This window comes from Electrophorus electricus, chromosome 16, assembly GCF_041902795.1.
Source record: "Electrophorus electricus isolate QZ-2024a chromosome 16, ASM4190279v1, whole genome shotgun sequence".
NCBI classification, from domain to species: Eukaryota; Metazoa; Chordata; class Actinopteri; order Gymnotiformes; family Gymnotidae; genus Electrophorus; species Electrophorus electricus.
This window is the reverse complement of record NC_137512.1, coordinates 25354951-25380000: the sequence shown is the minus strand read 5'-3', so window position 1 is coordinate 25380000 and position 25050 is coordinate 25354951. Positions and strand designations below refer to the sequence as shown.

General features: G+C 49.3%; 1 protein-coding gene across 5 annotated transcripts in view; it reads left to right on the top strand.

Annotated features, from left to right (window-relative positions):
• The window catches only part of lrp5 (low density lipoprotein receptor-related protein 5), a 43845-nt gene extending 20317 nt beyond the window's left edge, over nt 1-23528 (top strand). For all 5 annotated transcript variants that reach the window (XM_035532052.2, XM_081698782.1, XM_081698780.1 and 2 more), the window contains 19 exons: nt 411-542; nt 2445-2841; nt 3299-3470; nt 12553-12769; nt 13113-13402; nt 13661-13887; nt 14925-15109; nt 15660-15983; nt 16145-16341; nt 16846-17051; nt 18145-18335; nt 18509-18718; nt 18844-18969; nt 19083-19319; nt 19664-19774; nt 20237-20467; nt 20725-20867; nt 21157-21254; nt 21505-23528. In XM_035532052.2, coding sequence (XP_035387945.1) covers nt 411-542; nt 2445-2841; nt 3299-3470; nt 12553-12769; nt 13113-13402; nt 13661-13887; nt 14925-15109; nt 15660-15983; nt 16145-16341; nt 16846-17051; nt 18145-18335; nt 18509-18718; nt 18844-18969; nt 19083-19319; nt 19664-19774; nt 20237-20467; nt 20725-20867; nt 21157-21254; nt 21505-21766 — 3956 coding nt within the window. In that variant the 3' untranslated portion in view covers nt 21767-23528. The remainder of the gene's footprint in view (nt 1-410; nt 543-2444; nt 2842-3298; nt 3471-12552; nt 12770-13112; nt 13403-13660; nt 13888-14924; nt 15110-15659; nt 15984-16144; nt 16342-16845; nt 17052-18144; nt 18336-18508; nt 18719-18843; nt 18970-19082; nt 19320-19663; nt 19775-20236; nt 20468-20724; nt 20868-21156; nt 21255-21504) is intronic.
• Nucleotides 23529-25050: the final 1522 nt, after the last annotated feature.

The window sequence follows — 25050 nt, the reverse complement described above, 5'->3', positions numbered from 1 at the left end:
TGTGCACGCTCGCGTGCCTGTCTGTGTGTGTGCGCGCTCGCGTGCCTGTCTGTGTGTGTGCGCGCTCGCGTGCCTGTCTGCGTCCGTACCCACTCTCGGACCTCCGCTGTTCCACTCCTCCCTTTTTTGCGTGTGTATGTCTTCAGCAGGAGTCATGTGATCTGTGTCCAGCTGTTAACCGCCCTGATGCTGCTGAAACACGTCCAGCACACTGACCGCTCACTGCGACGGTTTCAGTCCAGCTGCTTGGCACTGCCAGTGGATCTAACGGTGACTGTGCAGGGTAGAGCCTGTTTGTTTGGTTCCAGTCTGGACTCTGAACATTTCAACGCCAGCACCAGATGCTACTGGCTGTGGGAGTTTCCTTCCTGACCGTGGTGTCTGACGTGTGTCTGTGTCTGTTCCCACAGTCTACACTCCCTGCAGTGATGCTAACGGCGGTTGTTCACACCTGTGTCTGCTGTCGCCTTCACCGCCCTTCTACAGCTGCGCATGTCCCACAGGTGTTAAACTCCGCGAGGATGGAAAGACCTGCCGGCCGGGTAACGCCCTGAACACCACACCCCCAACACACTAACGTCCCCGAAACCCCAAACCCTCAACACGCTAATGCACCCCAACCCCACACCCCCAAACATGCCAGCGCCCCCAAACACCAGACCGCCGACATGCTAACATCCATCTCAGGGACAGAGGGTGTTTGGTATTCACACATCCACATCTCCCTGCACACCTCACTCATCGCTTGTCGATCATTTTTTCGGCTGGTCTGTAGTGTTCGCAAATGAGCGACAATCCTCAGCAGGTGCTGTAGTTACGGCTCATCCTCAGGTCTGAATGGTAGTGTTCACTTTGGCAAATTGTTGGTTGCTAGCGGACAGTCTGGACTTTGGTCAACAGGGCAATAGGTCGGAGTAAACAACGCTATCCAGCGCCATCCTCATTCCTGGCGGCACCATTTCAGGATCTGGGACATTTGTGGAATTCCAGAGGTGAGGTTTTAATTTTACCGTGATGTTGCCTGCTGCTATTGTGAAGGTTTATCCGTCGAGTGTTTTGGGGAATGGCTGGCATCCCGCAGGGCAGTAGTGCGCGGCCGCAACCCTGACAGACATCCACTCCATGCTCTTTGGCTCGCAGGTTTAGCCTGCTGTGTTGCCATGGCGTTTAACCTTCTGCTCCCGCGGGAGCGTGGCGGCAGGGCAGTTTATTTACCCAGGCCTGCAGGGTGAGGGGGCCACACCTGAGTGGCCCTGCCGGGGTCTGCTTGTTTGAGTTGCTGTGGGAACACAGACCCCTTCTTCTCCAGCTACACGGCCGTCTGCGTTTGTGTGTGATGGAGCGTGAAGGGCTCGTGGGAGCGTCCCTACCCCTCAGGAATGCAAAACGAGTTATCGCTCTGTCCTCTGTCCATGTCTGCTAGAGGTGAGTGCTAGGTCTGGTTAGACGGAGGTCGGGGGTGTGTGGTAGGTGGGGAGGGCTTGTACCCCAAACATCGGCATTGTGTCCCGTTAACGCAAACCCCCCTAGATTACAGTAAGTGTGTTCTCGGGCCAGAGCACAGAGTGTGTAGTCCTAACAGAGCTGCCACTGCTGCGCGAGCGGTTAGCGCCAGCTTGCGCTGCAGAACTCCGTCGAGGATGAGTGCGCTGATGAAGGCTCCTCCGTAGTCGCTGAGCAGGGGAAGGGAGAGGAGTCTCCCACGGGTTTGACATCCATAGTGGGAAAATGCCGCAGTGCGTGGTGTTGGCATCGGATCGGCGGCACCACGAGCGTGAAGCAGGTGCTCGGGGGTGGCGGCAGGCTGAGGGGGTTAAAGTAAACGTTCTCGCCGTTAGCTTGGACAGCTAAATTGAAGGCTTTTTTTTTTCTTTTTCTTGAGACCACTTTGCTTTGAAGAAGTGGGATGCAGAGAGAAGGACAAATGAAATGGATACACGGTCTCCTGTCACCTCTGATTGGTGTGTGGCCTGAGTTCTGCCTCACTGAACACGGCCCGTCTGAACGAGGGGCCCAGAACTAATTGCTTCAACCAAACGCTGGTTTGTCAGCTCCAGTCTGCGGTCTAGTTCACTTCTGATTCAGATGTCTGCTAATGGTCACATGACCTGCCGTGAGTTAATTCATGTAGTGTTTGAGCAGAGTCTGGGCTAGAAATGAACTAAAGCAGGGAATTCTCCTTGTCTAGGAGGGAATTCTCTGCACTGGGGGTTTTTTAAACTTGGCTCAGAGGTTTGCAGTGAACATCCCCTAATCCCTCAGCTCTGAGTTCCTTCACTAATGTTGCCATTGGCATGGGGATGTGTACAGTACGTCCTGGCTGGTGTCTGTCTTTACGCTTGCGTATGCTCTGATGCACTTCATCTCAGATGATCAACCAAGATGAAACTTATGTGCTCTCTCTGTTTCTCCACCTCACTCCTCTCTGGTGTTCTGTCTCTCAGGGGCGGAGCAAGTCCTGCTACTGGCTCGTCGGACCGACCTGCGTCGGATCTCTCTGGACCTTCCTGACTTCACTGACATTGTCCTGCAGGTCAGTGACATCCGCCACGCCATCGCAATCGACTATGACCCCGTGGAGGGTTATGTCTACTGGACGGACGACGAGGTCAGGGCCATCCGGCGCGCCCGTCTGGACGGCAGCGATGCCCAGACGTTGATCACCACAGAGATCAACCACCCGGATGGCATTGCCGTGGACTGGGTGGCACGGAACCTCTACTGGACGGACACGGGCACAGACCGCATCGAGGTGACCCGGTTGAACGGCACATCCCGACGCATCCTCGTCTCGGAGAACCTGAATGAGCCCAGGGCCATTGTGCTGGACCCCATCAATGGGTGGGTGCTCACACCTGCCTGCCTGTCCTCATGGTTGGAGGGACACGACATCTTTTTAAAAGTTTTCTTTCTATTTATTTATTTAAATTTTAATACTGTTGATTATTATTATATTATTGTATTATTATTATTATTATACTATTGTTTTGATGATTAACATGTTGGTTTGGCCAGCAGAGAGCATGTAACCTTTTCCGTCGGGATTACTGAGACACACTTCCTGTCTGTGTACCCCAGCATTTAATCTCGGAATGTCGGCCTACATAGGGCATGTTCCCGTTACACACAACAACCAGCTCTTTCTCCTGCATTTCAATATTTTGTTGTTGTTGTTGTTATTAGTTGCATTTATATAGCACCTTTCTCAAACTCAAGGTCGCTTTACAAATATTTCTGCAGTCTAGTTTCCGATTTCCATCATTCCAGCATAGTGAGTGTGTTTTTCTCATCCCTGTAGCTACATGTACTGGACAGACTGGGGAGAGAAGCCCAGGATTGAGCGTGCCAACCTGGACGGCTCAGAGCGGACGGTACTGGTCAACTCCTCTCTGGGCTGGCCCAACGGCCTAGCGCTGGACCATACCACTGGGAAGCTCTACTGGGGGGACGCCAAAACGGACAAGATTGAGGTGAGACCCCTGAGCTGATGGGAAGATTTACAATGGAGGAAAGTGACCTGGGCTTCCGGCTTCCCACCCCCATTAGCAGATCTGTCCCTGTAGGTGCCGGGTAGAGCAGTGTTCTCCAGAGCGGACAGCTCCCAGGACAGCACGCCGTCCACCACATACACACACATGCACACTGAACATTTAACGGAACTGAGCTCAACGCAGGAATTCAACAACTTGGGCTCATTCGTGTTTCAGTGTAAATTAGATGTGGGTGTGTGGTTGTAGGGGCGGGGCTTTGAGGGTGTGGTTGTATGGGTGGGGGGTGGTTTGGCGGTGTGGTTGTAAGGGTGGGGGTGTGGTTGTGGTGGGCTGGTTGTGGTTATGGGGCGAGGGTGTGGTTATGGGGCGTTTTGAAAGTGTGGTTGTAGGGCGGTTTGGCGGTGTGGTTGTAGGGGTGGGGGTGTGGTTATGGGGGTGTGAGGGTGTGGCTATAGGGTTGTGTTTGTTGTAGTTGGGGTGTGGGGGAGGGGGGATTTTTTTTCATTGAGTTGAAAACAACGTTAAGTCTTGAATGAGGAGTTTTGAAAAGTGCCTTCTGGCATGTGGAATGTGGCTGTGTGCTGGCTGAGTGCTTCTAAAAAGAGGTTAGAAGTCCCCTCCCTACTCTCTCTCTCTCGCGCTCTCTCTCCTCCTCCTCAGCTGGTGACAGGCCTCCCTGAAAAGATTGTTTTTTCTTATTGCAAAGTTGAGTTGCATTGAGTACTCAGGACCTTCCCATTGTTTATTTGTCTCAGCTGAACCTGTGCTATATTTCTGTGTGCGTCCCTCACTCCCCGGGTCCCGAGCTCCTGGTCTTCCTTCAGGGTTGGTAGCCCATTTGTTTTTATGTTGTACAATTTAAACAAACCCATCTGTGAATGGTGTGTTGTTTTTTTTTTTCTTTTCACAAGCTTCCTTAACAGCGTGCCTTTGTGCGCCTGGAACACTCGTGTTTGTGGTCCAGCACCTGAAATTCCTCCGCTGTGCTGCCGTTTGAAACGGTGGGGTTGGGGGCTTTGGGTCGGCGGTCTGCGTTCTGGAACACGCGTTGCTGAAAGCTTGGCGTTTGAATCTGGGCCAAGAACGTCACTCTTTCATCTCCTGGCTCATACGGGTGAAAAGAGGCGAGATTACTGGCCCCAGAGCCAGACGCTTCCCCTTCAACACTACGGGAATTCTGCTCTTTTATATGCGTGTTTCTGGCCTTTTTATTTTTGCTTCTCTTCCACCACTCCCCCATCCACCCAGCTTGCCCCCCCCCGCCTCTCTGAAGTTGCCGAACGCCCCCCACTGTGTTCGCTTCAGCGCTGAGATGTGTGAGAGAACTCATCTAACCGTCTGGCGTGTGAGAAGAGCCCCTATTGTGGAGACTTCGGAGAGCTGTGGTGAATTGGCCAGCCCGGAGCTGATCTCAGAACAGCACACGGCATCTCCATTTCTAAGTCCAGAGGGGAGCCTGTCTCGCTGGGGGTGCTCGCTGTGTTTAAAAAAAACAAAAACAAAACCAAACTGTGGGATTTTTTTTTGTTAGGGTTTTATTTCAGTGTTTTTCTCCTGTTTTTGTCTGGTTCTTTAAAGGTATTCTCGGTTCAGTCGGGCCGGCAGTCTTTGATCTGAGCCGCGGTATTGTTCCTCTCGCGTGTTTTTCTAGCTGACGCTTTTCAGTAGATTCTCCAGAAGCCCCGTGATGGAGCTATTAGCCCACAAAGACATGTGAAGTGGCGCGGCGATCCCTCGCTATGGCGGCTGAAAGGCTGAAGGTGGCAGGAAGCTGATGGCTGCTTGCGAATAGCACAAGTGTGAAAGGGATCAATAACCTGTTGTTGTTGGGTTTTTTTGTGATGTCCCACTGAAGTCCCGCTCCACTCCCTCGTGGCTTTCAGGCGTGTGGGAGGCGTGAAACTTGATTTGTGCAGGAGTTCTCCAATGAAGAACCTTTCTCTGAAACACTGGCCATGGTAATGAGTCTTTGTCCCCGTGCCTCTCCAGAGCAGGATGGGGTTGCTTTCAGGCTGCTGGACCAGAGCTCCTGGACCATCTGCTCCAGCCTGCAGGTTACAGCCATGCAAATTCTTGCAACAACCTGAACCAACCTGTAACATCTGGACCAACATGTGCATACTTCTGGCATGGTGTGTGTGAAAGAGTGTGTTTGAGAGGTTTTCTGTAAAAGAAATTACTTTCGTTTGGTCTGTAAACAGAATGACTGAGATGCCAAAAATATTCCTAACACGAGTGTACTTGCCTCCGAAACACTATGCAGACTTTACTGATGAACTTACAGATCTGTTATCTTTCAGTTTTACTGAGTTCAACCATTTTGCATTTGCAGTTGCTATTACCAAATATAATAATCTTTTTGTGTCTTTATTCAATTGCAGAAAGTTTTGGCCCATCCAGTTAGTGAGGTGCTCAGGACCCTTACAGAGAGTTACAGGGACCGTAGTCGTCCGGGAAGGGCTCAATGAATCTGAGTGTGGTCTCGTAATTATGGCCAAGCGGAAGTACATGTATGTTAAATGGGAATTCGACCTTGGTGGACATCACAAGTCACTGGCACTCTTTTAGAAACCTTATTTTCTGTGATGATGATAATAATAATAATTGCTGCCTTGCAGATATGAACTGAAGCATTGTGGGGTCCAGGCCATTTGTCAAGTTTACATATCAGAATGATGTGGTCTACAGTACCGGCTGAGCTGACTGAACTGAGGGCTGAACTGACAGCTTCCCAGAGTCTGTGTTCAGAGGAATGTCATTAATTACCTTGACTAGAACAGTCTCAGGTCTGTGAGCAGGTCAAAATCTTCACTGAAATTTGTCTAGACAGCCATTTGTGGATAGATAACAATTTTCTCAAGGATTTTCCCAATTGACGGTAGATTTGAGTCTGTGTTAATTAACAGAGTTCCTTCCAAGTTTTTTTTTTATAGATGCTTCACCACTGTGGTGTTTAGTGCGTCAGGAAAAACACCTGATAAGAGTGAGGTGTTTACTGTGTATCAGTGTGAAACACTTTCTTCACGAAGGTCATAGCTAAGTCGTCCACGCTGCACGTAGATGATGTGATGTGTCTCACTGTGTTCATTAACAGTGGTCTGTAATGGTAATGACTCTCGTTAGAAGTTTCTGTAACAGTAATGAGTCTCATTAGATGCTTGGTCAGCAGTAATGACTCACTTGGTCTGTAACGGTAATGACTCTCGTGAGATGTTTCTGTAACGGTAATGACTCACTTGGTTTTCTAGTCTCACTTGTGCTGTTTTTGTTTTTGTTTGTTTACCTTGTCCCTCCACCATTGAAAACGTGAGCCAGCACTCCACGCTTCACAGCCTGCTAACAGTTTGTTGCTGTTGCTTGCTTCTCCAGTTATGCCTCAAACGTTGACATTCCAGGCTCCACAGATACTCAGTTTGAAATACAGTGGAAAAACAGACACCTGACGTTCATAACACCCCCCAGCTCTGTTCCCTGTCCAACATCTCCATCACGCCATGTTCTGCCAGTAACGTTGTTAAAGAACATGATTAGGCTTCGATCCAAACTTCCAGCATGAAGAATGAGGGGGTTTTGGAAAGCGACGGAACCGCTCTGGAGATGGTCCTCTCTCCCAGCTTTGGGAGGGATTTGTGAACGTGCTGTCTGCACAGTCACTTAGAGAGAGAGAGAGAGAGAGGGAGACAGAGGCAGACCTGGAGTGTTTGTCTTCCGTTCCAAGGCCACAGTGCGGGTTTCCTGCCTGAGACTCCCGTGTGTGTGTTTACAGTACCAGACAATTTCTCCAGCCTGGGTTTTTATCTCCAGCTTCCATCTCCAGGTTGGTGAATGGTGGAAGAAGTGAGTGGGGGAGGGGGCTTGTGCCTTTTCTTCTCTCCCTCATGTTTCCTCTCCCGAGAGGCAGGGCATTATCTCACTGTGACGCTGATTAGGTGTGAAGTGTGTGCATGCGCATACGCACTTCTCCACCGGCATCGGGCGGGATCCGCAACAGTGACTGTTCCAGCCTCTTGCTTGCAGCCATGGAAACGTGTGCTCCCTGGAGCCCTGTATAGATCATTCCATCTGGAATTTCATGAGAGTACAGAGGATTTTTCCAGTTCCACGTGACTGAAGGAAAGAGGACCTCTGAGGTCAGACTGAGTAAGGAATGGGCGGGATTGTGGGCCACTAGCTTGCGTGTTAGCACAGGTCTGGCCTCCATTCTCGCTGTTGTTCTACACACTCAGAAGATCAAATTTTTGACAGTCTGGCTGAACTCTGTCCTTCTCGATTTACTGCTCATTGTCAAAACAAATGCATCACAGTCCAAGAATCTGGGCATGTCACCTAGGAGACAGTTATCATTTGGGCCCCACAGGATGCTGAGATTTTATTTACATCCAGATTTACTGAAGGGCTAAACAGGAAGCGGTGAGTGGTGGAGGGGCATGAGGCAAACGCGTGCAGTGACGTCCTGGGAGACAGCTTTAGTTCTGCCTTCACGGGTCAGGCTAACGGTCATCGACTCGACGCCCCAGGTGGGATTTTATAAAAAATGCTCTTGTAGGACGGGGTTTCTCATAAATAACTTATCCCTGTAAAACTGTTTACTCCAGATGCGTGTGACACTCCAGCCGAAGAGTTCTTGGTTGTAGCAAACAGACCAATGTGACTGTGGTTTGTTTCTGTCACTCACCATCAGGAGACCTGCAGTTTCTGCCTAGTTTGTACAGTACAAACGTATTCTTGCTATATAATCCAGTCTAGCTCAATAATCAAAACAGAAAATTATATTTTTACTCAGTGGCATTAATACAAATCTTGTTCTAGACTAAAGTTAACTTTTCTCAATTTTTTTTTACTATTCATCAATATTTGAAATTTTGGAAGCAAACCTCTGAACAGAGACAGTTGAATATAAAACACTAGCAATCAATAAAAATAAAACAGTCACTGTTACCAAGTTGTTAACATATGTATTATTGGTCCCACAGGAAAAGGCTTTCGTAAACTTTATTCCCAGTCCTGTTACTGACTGACACGTGTCTGGTGTGCAAGTGTGTCGGATTCTCTGGGGTTTGCTACTCTGACCGCCTCGCGACTGGACGCCAGTCGGGTAGTGTTCACACGCGGCACGTTTCCGCAGTGTGTTCACGTGTGTGAGATTCTAGCAGTCACTTTTAGCAGGTTCAGCTTTGACCTCTGTTTTTCCAGTATTATCAATATTGTAGTTTTTCCCAAAGCCTAAAAAATCCCAGTGAGTGCCGCCCTCCCCCAGCAGGAATTTTGGGAAGGGCTGAGGGTCTGGCCGGAGGAGGCGGGGCGGGAGTGCGGCGGGCCCGTCTGGTTGTTTGAAGTTCTGCTCCGTCCAGTCCCAGACGGCAGATTCAACGATAACATCATTTGTAGGTCAGTCGGCATCGTGTTAGAAGTGGCAGCCAACCCTCAGACAAAAAAAAACCCACAAAAAAAACATCTGATGTTTCAAAGCTAGTCGTAAATAATCAGACGTCAGCTGTCAGATGCTGGACGGGTCTCTGGTCCTGAGGATCTGATCACATCTGTCAGGTACAGGCAAAGGCAAGCGTCCATATGGAGATTTGGCTGTGTGTGCTTGTGTCTGTTCACGGTTGTATGTGTGTGTGTGTGTGTGTGTGTGTCCAGTGCATGTTTTGTGCACATGAAGCTGTAATGCTTCATAGGACTTTGACCTCTGATGTGCAGCTGGGTATATAGTACAGTACAGTCACCTAATTATCAGTCAATAACCACACGTATCAACTAATAACTCGGTTAAACCTCATACATCAGTTAATAACCACGCACACCTGATGGGCCGCTGGTCTTTTTAATTGTAGTAGTATTGCGCAATAGTGAATTGTGTCTCCTTGCTATTTCTCTGTGTGGTCAGCAGAAACCTGACGGTTGTAGATGTTGGACGCGTTACTCAGGGCGCAGGTGCTCTAACATCCCAGCATGCTCGGCGTGGAGAGGGAGACATTCCTACCTGATGAGCTCAGATTTGATGAGGGTTTCTCCAGGGAGAAGCAGGAACGCGCGCGCACACCCACACACACATACACCCATATACACACACACACACATATACACCCACCCACATATATATATATATATATATATATATATATATATATATATATATATATACACACACACACACCCACACATACATATACACACCCACACGCACACCCACTCACACTCACACACACACACTCTCTCACACACACACACACACTCAGCCTTCTGTCTCAGTCCCTCTCCTTGCCCCGCCCCCAGGCGGGGGCGGAGCTCTAACAGCCTGCAGCTGGAGCCTGTGACTTTTTGTCTTGCCCACAGAGCTGGTCCTTTAGTGGGTTTTGTTCTGCTGTCTTTGGTCAGGAGAAGGTTCTCACAATGTGTTCCCCTCACATAACTCTCAGAGAGAGTAAAATACGACAGCGTGAGAGGAAAGGGTGCCACAGCTTTCAGAGCGCTTCAGCATGTCTAATTGAGCTTTTAACAAACCAACGGCGTTTGTGTGAGCAATGAGAGGCTCCTGCTGACAGCCGACTGACTCGCAGCGAGAAGGGACGCTTTGTCCTGTTGTTTCTCACCTCACGTTTAACAGGACAGACTGTAGCTGCAATACTGGACAAACACACACCTCTGAGTTTAACAGGACAGACTAGCTGCAATACTGGACAAACACACACCTCTGAGTTTAACAGGACAGACTGTAGCTGCAATACTGGACAAACACACACCTCTGAGTTTAACAGGACAGACTGTAGCTGCAATACTGGACAAACACACACCTCTGAGTTTAACAGGACAGACTGTAGCTGCAATACTGGACAAACACACACCTCTGAGTTTAACAGGACAGACTGTAGCTGCAATACTGGACAAACACACACCTCTGAGTTTAACAGGACAGACTGTAGCTGCAATACTGGACAAACACACACCTCTGAGTTTAACAGGACAGACTGTAGCTGCAATACTGGACAAACACACACCTCTGAGTTTAACAGGACAGACTGTAGCTGCAATACTGGACAAACGCGCAATACTGGACAAACGCACACATCACCTCTCAAGATCTTTAAAGGTGGTTAAATCTCTCTGGACATGTCAGAATTGGACACTCAATCTTTCATTGTATTATTAAGTTAATTAAGTTTCCTGTTGATGTTTTCTGTAATGAAGTGTGTTAGTACATTTGGGCTTCTTTTGTCCTGCTATTAGTTTGGGTCACTCTAGGGGGAGGGTGTCTCTTTCAAAGCTGTGTGGGGGTGTGTTTTAGTGACACTATGGGGCCTAAATGACTTTGTCCAGCAGTCATTAACTCATGAAGCTGGTGTGTGTTTGCAGAAACTCAGAAGTGTGTGCCTGTGTGTCCGTGTGTGTATATGTGTGTGCATGTATGTGTGTGCGTGCGTGCGTGTGCATGTATGTGTGTGTGTGTGTGTGTGTGTGTGTGTGTGTGTGTGTGAGAACTCACTCCTTGTCCTTGTTTCAGTGACCCCACACCCAGTCTTACCTGAACATTAGAGAGAGGAAGTTGTAGCTCAGTGGTGAAGGTACTGGACTAGTAATCAGAAGGTTGCTGGTTCCAGTCCCACCACTGCCAGGTTTCCACTGTTCGGCCCCTGAGCAAGACCCTTAACCCTCAATTACTCGATGTGTTCAGTCAGAATTGTAAGTCACTTTGGATAAAAGCGTCAGAGAAATGGCGTGAATGTGAGGACGTTTCTCATGGACTCACACCCTCACTTGTGTTTTTATCTGTGGCGCAGCAGGGCTGTGCCAGGCATAACCAGCAACTCTCAGCCACTACATCAGCACACACACACCATGTGTGGAGTGTGTGTTCTGAGTGTGTGTGTGCATGCCAGTGTGTTTGTGTGCGTGTTATTATGCATGTGTTATTATGCGTGTGTGTGTTTTAACATGGCTTCATAATCTCAGACTTCGTTGGGTTGTGTCCCTGTGCCAGACTAGATTTTGTTGTTTTTTCCCTGCACCCCATCCTCCAGACTCCGCCCACCACCACCAGCCCCTCCCCCTTGCAGCAGAATACAGTGGCGATGAGGAGTGGCTCATTTTGAAACTATGTACCAGATTTGTGGCATCTGCTGTTTTTATCGTCCGCAGTGATCCGGAGGAGGATGGCTGTATGTCCTCCAACACCTGTGAGAGGTGCTGAGGTAGACAACAGCAGAAATGGAGCAGTCAGACCCCCACCCACGCCCCCAGCCCGCTGCCTTCAGTGGGGTGTAAGCTGCCTTCGGTGGGGTGTGGGGCTTGTTTAGTCTTTCTTGATGGTTAGTGCAGGGTTAGCTTGTCCTGTTGTTACACTGTCCAGAGTGTTCCATATGCGTGTTCCGTATGAGTTGTCAAACACTCATCTCCTCTCTCCCCTCACCTCTCTGAGCCCTCACACCAGATCCTTCTCCCCCCTTTCTCCACATCCTCCCCTCTCACCCTCCCCTCTCTCTCTCTCTCCCTCGCTCCCTCTCTCTCTCCCTCCCCCCGGTTGTGTGTCTTGGCTGCTGTCTCGTTCCCTCATTTGAAGCCTGCTGTTCTCTGCAGGAATTGAGCCCTGATGTTCTTCCTCATTCTCCGCTACCGTTCACTATGACGGGCGGCGTCTCAGTCCCACCCTGTGCCTATCCCCGCACTAAGATCCTGAAATAGCTTCGCTGTTGGTCCCCGTGTTGGAACTGGAACTTGGATCTGGCTGGTTTGGCTCAGATCTGAAGGCATTTGTAGATGTGTGGATGGGTCAGATGTTGCACAGCTGTCTGGCACACACAAGCTGTCTGAAGCCTGAACACTTATTCCTCATTTGATCTTTTATGAAAAATGTGTTTAGCTCCTCACCAGTGAGTCTCTAGAGATGAGAACTAAAGACAGTGACTGAGGAATGACTGTGTGTGTGTGTGTGTGTGTGTGTGTGTGTGTGTTTAAGTAACTGTGATGAATTGCTTCCCGTAACTGATATAGTTCTAGTCCCTGGTCTTCGTGGGTCAGCAGTCCTGTGCTTGGTGCTGATTGGTTCCGGTGTCCCGCGCAGGTCATAAACATGGACGGCTCGTCCAGGACGACCCTGCTGGAGGACAAGCTGCCACACATCTTCGGCTTCACGTTGCTAGGCGACTACATCTACTGGAGCGACTGGCAGAGACGCAGCATCGAGCGGGTGCACACGAGCAAGGCCGTGCGTGAGGTCATCGTGGAGCAGCTCCCTGACCTCATGGGTCTCAAGGCCACCAGGGTCACAGAGACGTTCGGTAAGACAGTCCACCTCTGGGACGGATCATCTCTGGACCTGGGGGGCAGGACCCTCAAACCAACCCAACAGAAATCCTGCCTGTTAGATGAAGCAGGTCTGGTTAACTCAGATCAGTGAATCGGATCTCTGCACAGTGATTCAGAATCACCACATCAGACATAAACGAAATAGATCATTAAATAGATCAGACCTGTTTACAGAAGTCAGTGTGTGAACACACGGTTGCCGTTAGAAACCGTGAGAAATATCTAATGTCCTCAGTGATCAGTAAACGGCTTACTGTCATGGGTATTCATGATGTTTTTGTGTGTGTGTGTGTGTGTGTGTGTGTGTGTGTGTAGGCACCAATGGCTGTGCGTTCTCCAACGGCGGCTGCAGTCACCTGTGCTTCCACGGGCCACGTGAGCTCACGTGTGCCTGCCCCATGGGTCTGGAGCTGCTGAGCGACCTGCACACGTGCGTGGTGCCCGAGGCCTTCCTGCTGTTCACCAACCGCGCCGACATCCGCAGCATTTCCTTGGGTACCAACGGCAACGATGTGGCCCTCCCGCTCACGGGAGTCCAGGAGGCTTCCGCCCTGGACTTTGACGTTGCCGAAAACAGAATCTTCTGGACAGACGTCAGCACCAAGGTACAAACCTGTCTGATCTGCATGTGTAACTGTTTATTGTTGTTCTGTTAGCTTGGGTTTTTATATATAACTCTAGCAAAAGAATAGACTCCAAACATGAGGGAATGACAAAAAAATTATATATTTTTGTAGTTGTGGTGGGAGACAAAGAGAATTTATTTTAAGATCACTTTTTCAGCAGTAGATGCTAACTCTACTGGTTGGGTTCAGAATTCTGCTTAGCGTTAGCGGCTAACCGTGCTCTCCTGGCTGCCTCAGACCATCAGCAGGGCATTTCTGAACGGGAGTGGTGTGGAGGCTGTGATCGAGTTCGGCCTGGATTACCCAGAGGGCATGGCTGTCGACTGGATGGGAAGAAACATCTACTGGGCCGACACCGGTACCAACCGCATTGAGGTGGCCCGGCTTGACGGACAGTACCGGCAGGTTCTGGTGTGTAAGGAGCTGGACAACCCTCGTTCACTAGCGCTGGACCCAGCCAACGGGTAGGAACGCTGTACCAGAACGTACAAACATCTAACAGAGTTCCTGCAGATGACTAAACAGTCTTTAAACAATCTTTAATTCTGTCAGCCACATATATACTGATATCCAGGTGTCTGTGCTCCAGGCAGATGCTCAGTTGCACATTAGTATATTGGAACATCAGTACACTGTTTTGATGTGTTTGTTCTATGTACATAGATCTTCCTCTGTGCATTGCAGTGCTACATATCACATGTATACTTGTTTAAATTTCTATTTGTTCATTTTCTTCCACTGCCATATTTTTACCCTGAGCTTCACTACTGATGTGTCTGACATGGCTGTGCCCCAAAGGCTTGGGAAGACTCAAATACATGAGTCTTACACCCACTCAGAGAGGGAGAGGGAGAGGGAGAGGGAGAGAGAGAGAGAGAGGGAGAGAGAGAGAGAGGGAGAGAGAGAGAGGGAGAGAGAGAGAGGGAGAGAGGGAGAGAGAGAGAGAGGTCTCAGTTTGAATTCACGTTCACTCTGATCTTCAGGAGATTCTCCAGGCCTCTGTTCACTGTTTAATGTGACACGGAGCATTTGTAACCTAATCCACGTTGTGTAACTCTGGATGGCGGGGAGGCCGTGATTGTCACTGTAGTGAAGACTAATCATCTCTAGAGGCAGGTCTCTCCCAAACGACAGACACATCAGCAGTGGCTGGGCATGAGGGATCTTACCTCAGGGCATGGTTCTCTCTCCCTCTCTCTCTCTCTGTCTCTCTCTCTGTCTCTGTCTGTGTCTCTGTCTGTCTCTGCGTGTGGCTTGTGGTGTAAGCCATGCATGTATTTACAAGTGCGGACTTTGGTGTGAGGCTCTCCGTGTGGTGACACACACCTCAGACATTCCTGTGCTTCCTCTACCGCGCTGCCTCTGAGGCAGGAGTCTGGTCTGCCTTCTGCCACGGCGATCATGTAGCAGACCTTTCAGGACATTATAACCTGCCCTGTGGTACCAGACCTTCAGCAGTCGGCCCAGGCTAAACCAAGGCCTCCACCCGCTCCACCCGTAGGTACATGTACTGGACGGAGTGGGGGGGCCGGCCGAGGATCGCCCGCGGCCACATGGACGGCACCAACATCGTCACCCTGGTGGATAAAGTTGGCCGGGCCAACGGCCTCACCATCGACTACGTGGAGCAGCGGCTGTACTGGACCGACCTGGACACGTGCATGATCGAGTCCACCAATATGGAGGGTGAGGGAGAAGTCACAGGTCATGAACCTACACACACACGCAGAAACGATCACACACCAGGACAGCCCTTCACACACACGCAGAAACGATCACACACCAGGACAGCCCTTCACACACACGCAGAAACGATCACACACCAGGACAGCCCTTCACACACCCGCAGAAACGATCACACACCAGGACAGCCCTTCACACACCGGGACAGCCCTTCACACACCGGGACAGCCCTTCACACACACCGGGACAGCCCTTCCCAGTCCAGGACACATGATGGAAATCCCTTTCAGGCCCATTTAGTTTAGTTTGGTGTAAACAAAAGAGAAACAAAACCTCCATGTCTGATGTTTGTCTGTGACGCTCAGGGCCGTATAAATGCAGCTGACGTCACAGACCTGTGACTGATGCAGATTCCCGTCAGGAGAATTTCCATAACAAGCTGTGAACTTTGACCTCCTGTTAATGGCTCTTCCTGATTAAGGCATTCTGCTGTCCTGTGACACATGTATGTACCACACGTGTACCCTGCGTGTGCCCCGTGTGTGCCCTGCAGGTCTCCAGAGGGAGATCGTGGCTGACGACCTGCCACACCCGTTTGGACTGACCCAGTACCGCGACTACATCTACTGGACCGACTGGAACCTGCGGAGCATCGAGCGCGCCGACAAGCGAACCGGACTGAACCGCACGCTGGTGCGGGGTCAGCTGGAGTACGTTATGGACATCCTGGTGTTCCACTCGTCCCGGCAGGATGGTGCCAACGAGTGCTCGCAAAATAACGGCAACTGTGCCCACCTGTGCCTGGCGTCTCCGTCGGGGGCACAGTGCCGCTGTGCCTCCCACTACACGCTCGAAGCCAACGGACGCAACTGCAGCTGTGAGTGATGACCAGCAGGTGGCGCAGGTGCACGGAGCGCGCTCTGTTCAGGAGCTGCTCTCACTCTTACACACTCTCTCACACAATCACTCACTCACACTCTCTCTCCTTCCCTCCCTCATATTCTCTCTCTCTCTCTCTCTCTCTCTCCCTCCCTATAGCCCCCTCCAGTTTTCTGTTGTTCAGTCAGAAGAGTTCCATCAGTCGGCTGGTTCTGGGTGAACAGAGTCCAGACATAATCCTTCCCATCCATGTCACCAAGAACCTGCGTGGTATCACCTTCGACCCGCTCGACCGCCTCATCTATTGGGTCGACGGTCGCCAGAACATCCGCAGAGCCCGGGACGATGGCTCCCAGGTCCGTGCTCGTCACCTTTGACCCCAATGACCTGGCGTTTCCGTTCTTTTTTCTTTTTAACCTGCCCTGTGACCCCTGAGCCTGCTGTGATCTCTGTGTCCTGGACGTTTAGCTAACCTCCTTGTTGTGTGCTAAAGCACTACTACAAGACTTTTTCTTTATTAGCTGAAGAGTTGTTTTTACAGCATTTGGAAAGTGAATTGTCATTTTATTTAGAGAATGCCTGATTAAGGCATTCTGCTGTCCTGTGCCACATGTATGTCCCACCACGTGTACATAACATGTACCACACGTGTACCCTTTTTCTATTTATTTAGAGAAAGAGATTAAATCTTTCTTTGGTTACTTTGCCAACTCTAACTCCAGCTCTCAATTTCACTACTTTGGTAGTCTCTGTGACTTCACTGTGTAACACCAACCCTTTGGGCTAATGTGATTGGCCTGTCTGTGTAACTCCACTTCCTGTCTTTGGGCTAACGTGATTGGCTACTGACGCTTGTGCAGGCAGAGACAGTCGTGACTTCCGGCCCCACGCAGCACGTGAAACATCCACACGACCTGAGCTTGGACCCCTTCAGTCGCACCGTCTACTGGACGTGCGAGACCACCAACACCATCAACGTCCAGCGCATGGACGGTCAGCCGCTGGGAGAGGTGCTCGCAGATGACCTGGACAAACCCAGAGCCATCGTGGTCAACGCAGAGAAAGGGTGGGTGTGTGTGTGGCTGTGTGTGGCTGTGTGTGGAGTTTTTTGGGGGTACAGGCAGAAGATATATCATGACATGTCTGTTCTGTTTTTCATGAAATTGCATCTGTGCTTCAAACACCTTTTTTATATAATATTTATTTCAGAAGTAATTTGTGCTTTCATGAGTGTTCGGTATATTCAGAACCTTCCTGCGTCCAGGGTCCAGCTTCCTGTGAGAGGTTCTCCTCTTTTCAGTTGTAGTATTGTGATGCTGTGTGATCTGTCATGTGGTGGTTGTTGGAGAGGAGGGTGGTGTTGTGATGCTCACAAATCTCCATCTCCCCTCCTCTACCCGCACCATCCACACAGCCACAGCAGTGAAAATGTTGGGTGGAGAACTCCTTTCACATCAGGGTTCCCAAATCTACACACATCCAGAAACGAAACCCAGACCCCTGTGCGCGCACGTGTGGGTGTGGGTGTGTGTGCGCGCGAGTGTGGGTGTGTGTGCTCGCGTGGGTGTGGGTGGGTGTGCGTGTGTGTTTGTGTAAGTGTGCCTGTAGGTGTGTGTGTGTGTGTGTGTTTGTGTTTGTGTAAGTGTGCCTGTAGGTGTGTGTGCGAATGAGCGCGTATGTCAAATCCAAGCCCAGAGGGTACGGAGCATCATCACATTCTCTTGTTTTGGTTTGTGGGGTTTTTTTTGTTTGTGTTTTGTTTTGTTTTGTTTTTTGTTTTGTTTTGTTTTCCTTACACTCTCAGATGTTCCCGGTTGCTCCTATTTTGTTAATTTAAATGTTTGTATTTTTGTTTATACACAAACCTGGGGACACAGTAGACTTTGGAGAACAGAAGTTCGGTTTAATAGCTGCAGGTGGTGCGCTTGCCTCTCCGCTCACATGACGGGTGGAGCACGGCGGAGACCACAGCGCAGTCCAGGCATGTCTGCAGCACTCATTCCAGCATGAGCGTAGTCTTCCTCCTGCTGGATGCAGTCGGATCGGCGGAGGGACGGAGCTGAACGGAGTCTGCTGTTCTCTTGCTGTGTGGGGAATTGCTCCCAGATAGGGATGTGGGTCCTGCTAGGTTCCCTAACCCCCGTGTGTTCTCTGTGCAGGTACATGTACTTCACCACGCTACAGGACCGCTCTGCTAAGATTGAGGGTGCGTCTCTGGACGGCACAGAGCGCGAGTCTCTCTTCACCACCGGTCTGATCCGGCCCATGGCGCTCGCGCTCGACAACAAACTGGGCAAACTCTTCTGGGTGGACGCCGATCTGAAACGCATCGAGAGCAGCGACCTGTCCGGTGAGTGTGAGCGTGTGTCTGCAGGTTTCATGTCTGATTATTGCTGGTGGTTTCAGAGAGAGCAGCACACCTTAGTCTCTACTCATCTGTCTTCCAGTGGGATGGAGAGGCAGAGACCCAGCAGGGTTTACTGTCTGGTCTCTCTCCATCGCTCTCTTTTCTCTCTAACCCAGGGGCCAATCGGATTGTTCTCCAGGACTCCAACATTTTGCAGCCGATTGGTCTGACCGTGCTGGCTGAGCACCTGTACTGGATTGACAAGCAGCAGCAGATGATTGAGCGCGTGGACAAGCGAAGCGGAGACAGGAGGACACGGATCCAGGGACGCATCCAGTACCTGACGGGCATCCACGCCGTGGAGTACATGGACCCCGAAGAGTTTGGTAGGGTGGCCAGTGTCCACTGTGTGGTCAGGTCCAGCGTCAGTGTCCACTGTGTGGTCAGGTCCAGGGATGTGTGGTTCTGTGTTTTTGTTTGTGTCTCAACGCAGTGCTCCTGCTCCCCACAGCATCCCACCCGTGTTCCCGTGACAACGGAGGCTGCTCACACATCTGCATTGCCAAGGGCGATGGAACTCCGCGATGTTCCTGTCCCATGCATCTGGTGCTGCTTCAGAACCTGCTCAGCTGTGGAGGTGCGGAACACACGCACGTTTGCGCACGCACGCACGTTCGCACGCGCACACAAACACCATGCGGGTTCTAAAGTGTTCCACCGTCATGCTGACGCGCGTGGCTGCTTCCCCAGAGCCACCCACCTGCTCCAGTGAGCAGTTCACGTGTGCCACGGGCGAGATCGACTGCATCCCCATGGCGTGGCGTTGCGATGGCATCGCTGAGTGTGCCGACCACAGCGACGAGATGAGCTGCCCCGTGTGCTCGGAGCTGCAGTTCCAGTGCAATAAGGGCCAGTGTGTGGACGCCCAGCTGCGTTGCAACGGCGAGCCGGACTGTGTGGACGGATCCGATGAGCGTGACTGTGACAGTAGGTTTCCTCCAGAATTCCTCCAGAATCACAATAGCACAGTCACCTGTGAACACCTTCAGTAAAGGCCAAACTCACACACATCATTAGCACATCAAACATAACTGTTGTTTGTTTGTTTACATAGCGTGCACACATCATCTTATTTCTTTGGCTGCTTTGATAGTGTATGTGTACCAAAAAAACTAATTTCCATCGTGTCTGCAGCGTTCCCACTGTAGCCCTGCAAGATCCATTACACCACTGAAATGCAAGACCTCTGTGAACTCTGCAGCATTTCTGTTGATACCTGCTTTAGTGTGTGTGTGTGTGTGTGTGTGTGTGTGTGTGTTCCTCCCATCCAGCTATCTGCATGCCCAACCAGTTCCACTGTGGCAATAATAAGTGTATCCTGAAAAAACAGCAGTGTGATTCCTACCCTGACTGCCTGGACGGTTCTGATGAACTCTTCTGTAGTGAGTACTGTCGCTCCGCTCCTCGTGGGACTGGGGATCTGCTGGACATTGTGGTCATACCCATGAAGCTTGTGGATAAAGAGTTAAACCGAGTTTACATCACCCAGACAGTGCACAACAAACATCGACATTCTCCAACAAACATAGACAAACACCAATACCACCATTCTCATAATGGCTTTAGATTATTGTAGAAGAAGCACTGAGAAGCCAAATCACAACTGAGAGAACATTCTAGAATAAGATCACCAATCACAGATGTATTCTGTCTTGATAGTTGGATAGTGTTGGTTGCTGTGCTTTGGGCTTCATTCCCAAAGACCTGGAGGGGAAGGTGTGGGAGGTTTCCAGGTGTCCATGTGGGAGGTGTCCAGGTGCGCCACTCCGTGTCCACCAGAGGAGAGCTGGGCTATGTGTTTGTCCTGCTCTGATGTCGTGATGCTCTGACCTGTTTCTCCTCAGACTTCCCCCCATCACAGAGCGAGGAGCGTCACGCCAACACCATCGGCCCTGTCATCGGCATCATCCTGTCCGTCTTCGTGCTGGGGGGCATGTGCTTCGTGTGCCAGCGCGTCGTCTGTCGACGCTACAAAGGCCCAAATGCTGCCTTCCCCCACGACTACATCAGCGGAACCCCCCACGTCCCCCTGAACTTCATTGGTCCGACCAGCTCGCAGCACGGCACCTTCACAAGTACGGCTCGACCGAACCATTACTCGGGGGGGGTGCCCAACGTGTGCATGTCTGTCTCTGTTTGAACACTCTTAACCCCTCTCGAAAAATATGGAAATTGACTTTTCTTTAAAGAATTTTATACTGTGTAAATCACAGTAGAGCAATGTAGGCTGGGTTTTGCCACACATATCCTAATTAATTGTGTGTGTTTGTGTTATGGTGTGTGTGTGTGTTATGGTGTGTGTGTGTGTGTGTGTGTGTGTGTGTGTGTGTAGGTATCTCGTGTAGGAAGTCCATGATGAGCTCTCTCAATCCGATGGGCAGTAGCAGCAGTGGTGCTCCTCTCTACGACAGGAACCATGTGACCGGGGCCTCATCCAGCAGCTCCAACAGCACCAAAGCTGCCTTCTACCCCCAGGTGTTACCTCCATCACCTCCCCCTCCACCCACTTCATCACCGCCATCTTAACCCCCACCTTCACCCCTGGGTCCATTTATGATGTTAATATTTTGTCATAACATGACTCTCTGGAGTTTTCATAGTAGTGTGTGTGTGTGTGTGTGTGTGTGTGTGTGGTGTGCGCGCGCGCGCGCGAGTGTGTGTGTTCGGTATGTGTGTGTCTGCATGTGTGCGCGTGTATCTGCGTGTGTGTGTGCGCGCACGCGCGTGTGTGTGTGTCTAACCCTTTTGTTGCGTTCTTCTGCAGATCCTAAACCCTCCCCCCTCCCCAGCCACAGACCGCTCCCTGTACAACACAGAGATCTTCTACTCCTCCAACAGCCCCTCCACAACCAGGTCCTACAGGTCAGCCATGCCTCTCACACTGAAACACACACACACACAGCTGAGCCTGACACATACATGAACACGCATCCTGAAGTGTTTCCTGGTGCAGTAAGGCTCTATAATAGCCCCCTCTTTTGAATGACCTTTTGCCCTCTGGAGGTCAAACTAAACCTGCATGCGCGCTAGATCAGATGGCGAAGGAGTTCAGTTCAAACGTCATGGAAACTGACCCCGCCCCCTCTTCTCCACGCTCCACTGCCCTCTGCAGGCCGTACATGATGCGTGGCGTGGCTCCGCCCACCACGCCCTGCAGCACAGATGTGTGTGACAGCGACTACACCACGAGCCGCTGGAAAAGCAGCAAGTACTACATGGACCTAAACTCGGACTCGGACCCGTATCCCCCTCCGCCGACCCCACGGAGCCAGTACATGTCGGCGGAGGAGAGCTGCCCCCCCTCGCCGTCCACCGAGCGGAGCTACTTCCACCTGTGCCCACCCCCCCCGTCGCCATGCACGGACTCCTCCTGACCTCGTCTCCATCCCGCACAGACTCCTACCTGCCAGAGAGAGAGAGAGAGAGAGAGAGAGACCCTAAAACACCTAATTAAGTGTACAGAGCTGATTGCATGGCTGTCTGAAACTTTTTCTGTACAGCTTGTGTGCATGAATCATAATCATATTCATATATGACGGTAAATGTTTTCTCTTCGGCTAATCCAAGCACAAGTGAGCGGCGTTCGCGCGGGAAGTGGATATTCTTTAATCCGTTAAACATGGTCACCACGTTTCACGCAGTCATGGATGGTCAGTGAGCATGAAACCTTGAGCCTTTGGGGGTTTGAATTAGAAGTGAGACATTTCAGTCCTGTGAAAAAATACAAAACCAAAAAAACCAAACTCATTTAGAGCATAGACATTGTACATATGTATACTTAAGTAAATAATCATTTGTCATTAAGGCTGCGTCTTCTGTTGATTGTTTTTTATGTGAATATGTGTAACGGTTTCAAGCTTGTGTTCGGCTAGTTCTGTTTACCAAAGGGCGGTTTGCTGCTACTGTACATAAACCTTTCATCTGAATAACGACAAACAAAAACAGCCAGCAAAACTCACGTAGGTGTGTGTGTGTTTGTGTATATAAACCTGGCCGTAGGTCGAGTGTGAAACTGTACTGATACTGCTAATGTTGTAACTGTAATGTTATTAATCTCGTAGCAAGATTCCAGCTTCATCCATGTACAAAATAATGTCTGAATATTCATGTGAGATGTCTCTTGATCTGAAGGAGTGCGTGTGAGTTGTGGAAAGCGTGAATCTGAGGCAGGAGTGTAGCTCCCGTTACCTACCGCTGTTTCAGCAGTGGCACATCCCCCCTGCTGCTCTCCTTGAAGCACACTTTGCCAGATCTGCTCCCACAAATGTAGGACACGGCTGTGTGTGAGAGGTTGAGGGGGCTGTATTTCAGGGAGGTAGTTTGGGCCTGTGCTGACTGGCTCTTTGGTCTGATTTTATGCTCCAGGGAGGGATGAAGGTGGATTTTCAGGTGACAGAGTTGGACTTTCAAGTGTTTTCTGAAGTTATATTCCCCGTGTCCTCAGAATTAATCCAGAGACGTTATGTGAATGCAGATACCTGTAGCTGCCAGTAGTTTTTGTGCATATGTTTTAGATCAACGTTGTCTAGATTTTTACGTTTCAGAGTTAAGCACTTAAGATGTTGTGTCCTAGGGAAGTACTGCAGAAATGTACTGGAACGATCCTTTAATACTGTCCTCCAGTAGCGTTTTAAACACGTCTGTAACTTGTTAACTTGAACTAATTTGTACCGATTTACCAAACAAAAGTCACAAAATGTGTGGAAGTCCTGTTCAGTATAGCATTAACTCTCAGACCAAGCACAGAGGTATACTCCCAGTAGACCAGGACTCCAAGTAGACTGAGACTCCCAACAGACTGGGACTCCTGCCGTTGCCCTGGGGTTTGTTGCCCTGGGAGGTGAGTCTCTCAAAGCCCTGAATGTGACTGAAAAATAACATAGAAAAACATTTGTTGACCGTGTAGCACCACGCTGGCCAAACCTCTGTCAACCTGAACAGTCACACACGCGGGAATCCTCACCCTCTAACCGTAACGCATTCTCATTCAGAATTCAGGTCACATCCTTCAGTTCTCCCAACCACAAACCCTACAGGGTTGCCTTTATATGTACAGATGCCTCATGTAATGCACACTTGTGACAATTTTTGTATCAAAAGCATTTTTATATATAATAAAGGATCTATTTTAAGGAACTTTGTTCTCGTTCCTTGTTTGTTTTCTTTTGACATTTGATTCTATATTCTGTGAAAAACTTAATGACGAGCCATTTTAAATGTCTAAGTTGTAGCTCATATATTAGTTTAGGTCCTATGCATAAGTATATGATAAAGTTGTAGGTTTAAGTCTTAATTGCCAACATGAAATCGTAAAAAAGCCCAACAAAGCACTTGTGCTCTTGTTGCTGTGTGTGGGGGGGGGGGGTAGGGTAGAGGAGTTTAATCTTGTTAAAATACACGTATGTCAAGTCTCAGCCTGCCCTACAGCTTATGTACAGAACATTTTAAATGCAGAAATATGACCACGTTGTATAATTGTGTGTGTGTGTGTGTGTGTGTGTGTGTGTGTGTGTGTGTGTGTGTATATATATATATATATATATATATATATATATATATATATATAAGTTTTATTATTTTTTTAATAAAACTAAAACTATTAGTACTAAGGTTCTGTATTTAAGAGCAATTTGTGTAGCGAGACTGTGAGTAGGCATGTTTCACAGACTGATACTGCACCCCTGTGGACGAAGTGTTGTGTCACTGTAAACTAGAGCGTCTGCGTGCACTTTGAGCGGTTTGCTGAACACAGGCTTACTAACCATCGTCTGTAAATGAGATCTGTGCGTGGTGTTGGCAACGTTATTCTACTATTTCTATACTTCCAGTCTTATTGCATGACCTTTTGCCCCTCAACAATTTTATTTATATATATATATATATATATATATATATATATATATATATATATATATATATATATATATATATAAAATTAAATTCCAAAAATCCCGTATCACTTTGTGTGGATGGGTTCCATGTCAAACGTTCAACAAATCTATCCAGAAGGTTATTGATCAGTATAATTTTCCTCAATCAGTCTTATAATCTCTCAAGAGATTATCAACAGATTAGCAAACGTCACTCATATGTCCACAGTCCACAACAATAAAACCACATTAAATAGAACACAGGTTCTCAGACATGGCAACCCATTCATTCATCTAGCTTGTTCAACAACACAACTGTACTGGCCATACATTTTTTTTCATTTGTTTACAACATATCTTTGGGTTTACAGAGTATCTGTGTAAATCTGTTACAACATCTACAGCAACATCCTGATGGAAGAAGTTGAAACTTTTCATTTAGAGGGTGCTTTTCTGCTGCAGTAATTAAATAATTACATAATTACAATTTCCTGCCTACCAACAGGATAATGTTTTATGGACGACACTTTCTTTACAAACCATGTACTTGTCACTTACAGACATGTAGTACATTTGAACCTGCTGTGTATAAAGGACAAGAAAGGGCATGTATGCACATGTACTGGGGGTTGGAAAAAGAATATTCATCAAGCTCAAACACTGAAGGCTGTGTGTGTGTGTGTGTATGTGCGTGCGTGCGTGTGTATGATTTTTTTAAACACAAGGGATGACTGATTTTTCCTCCTCCCGGCTGCTGTGGGGAAATATACCACGCAGAACTATTTCAT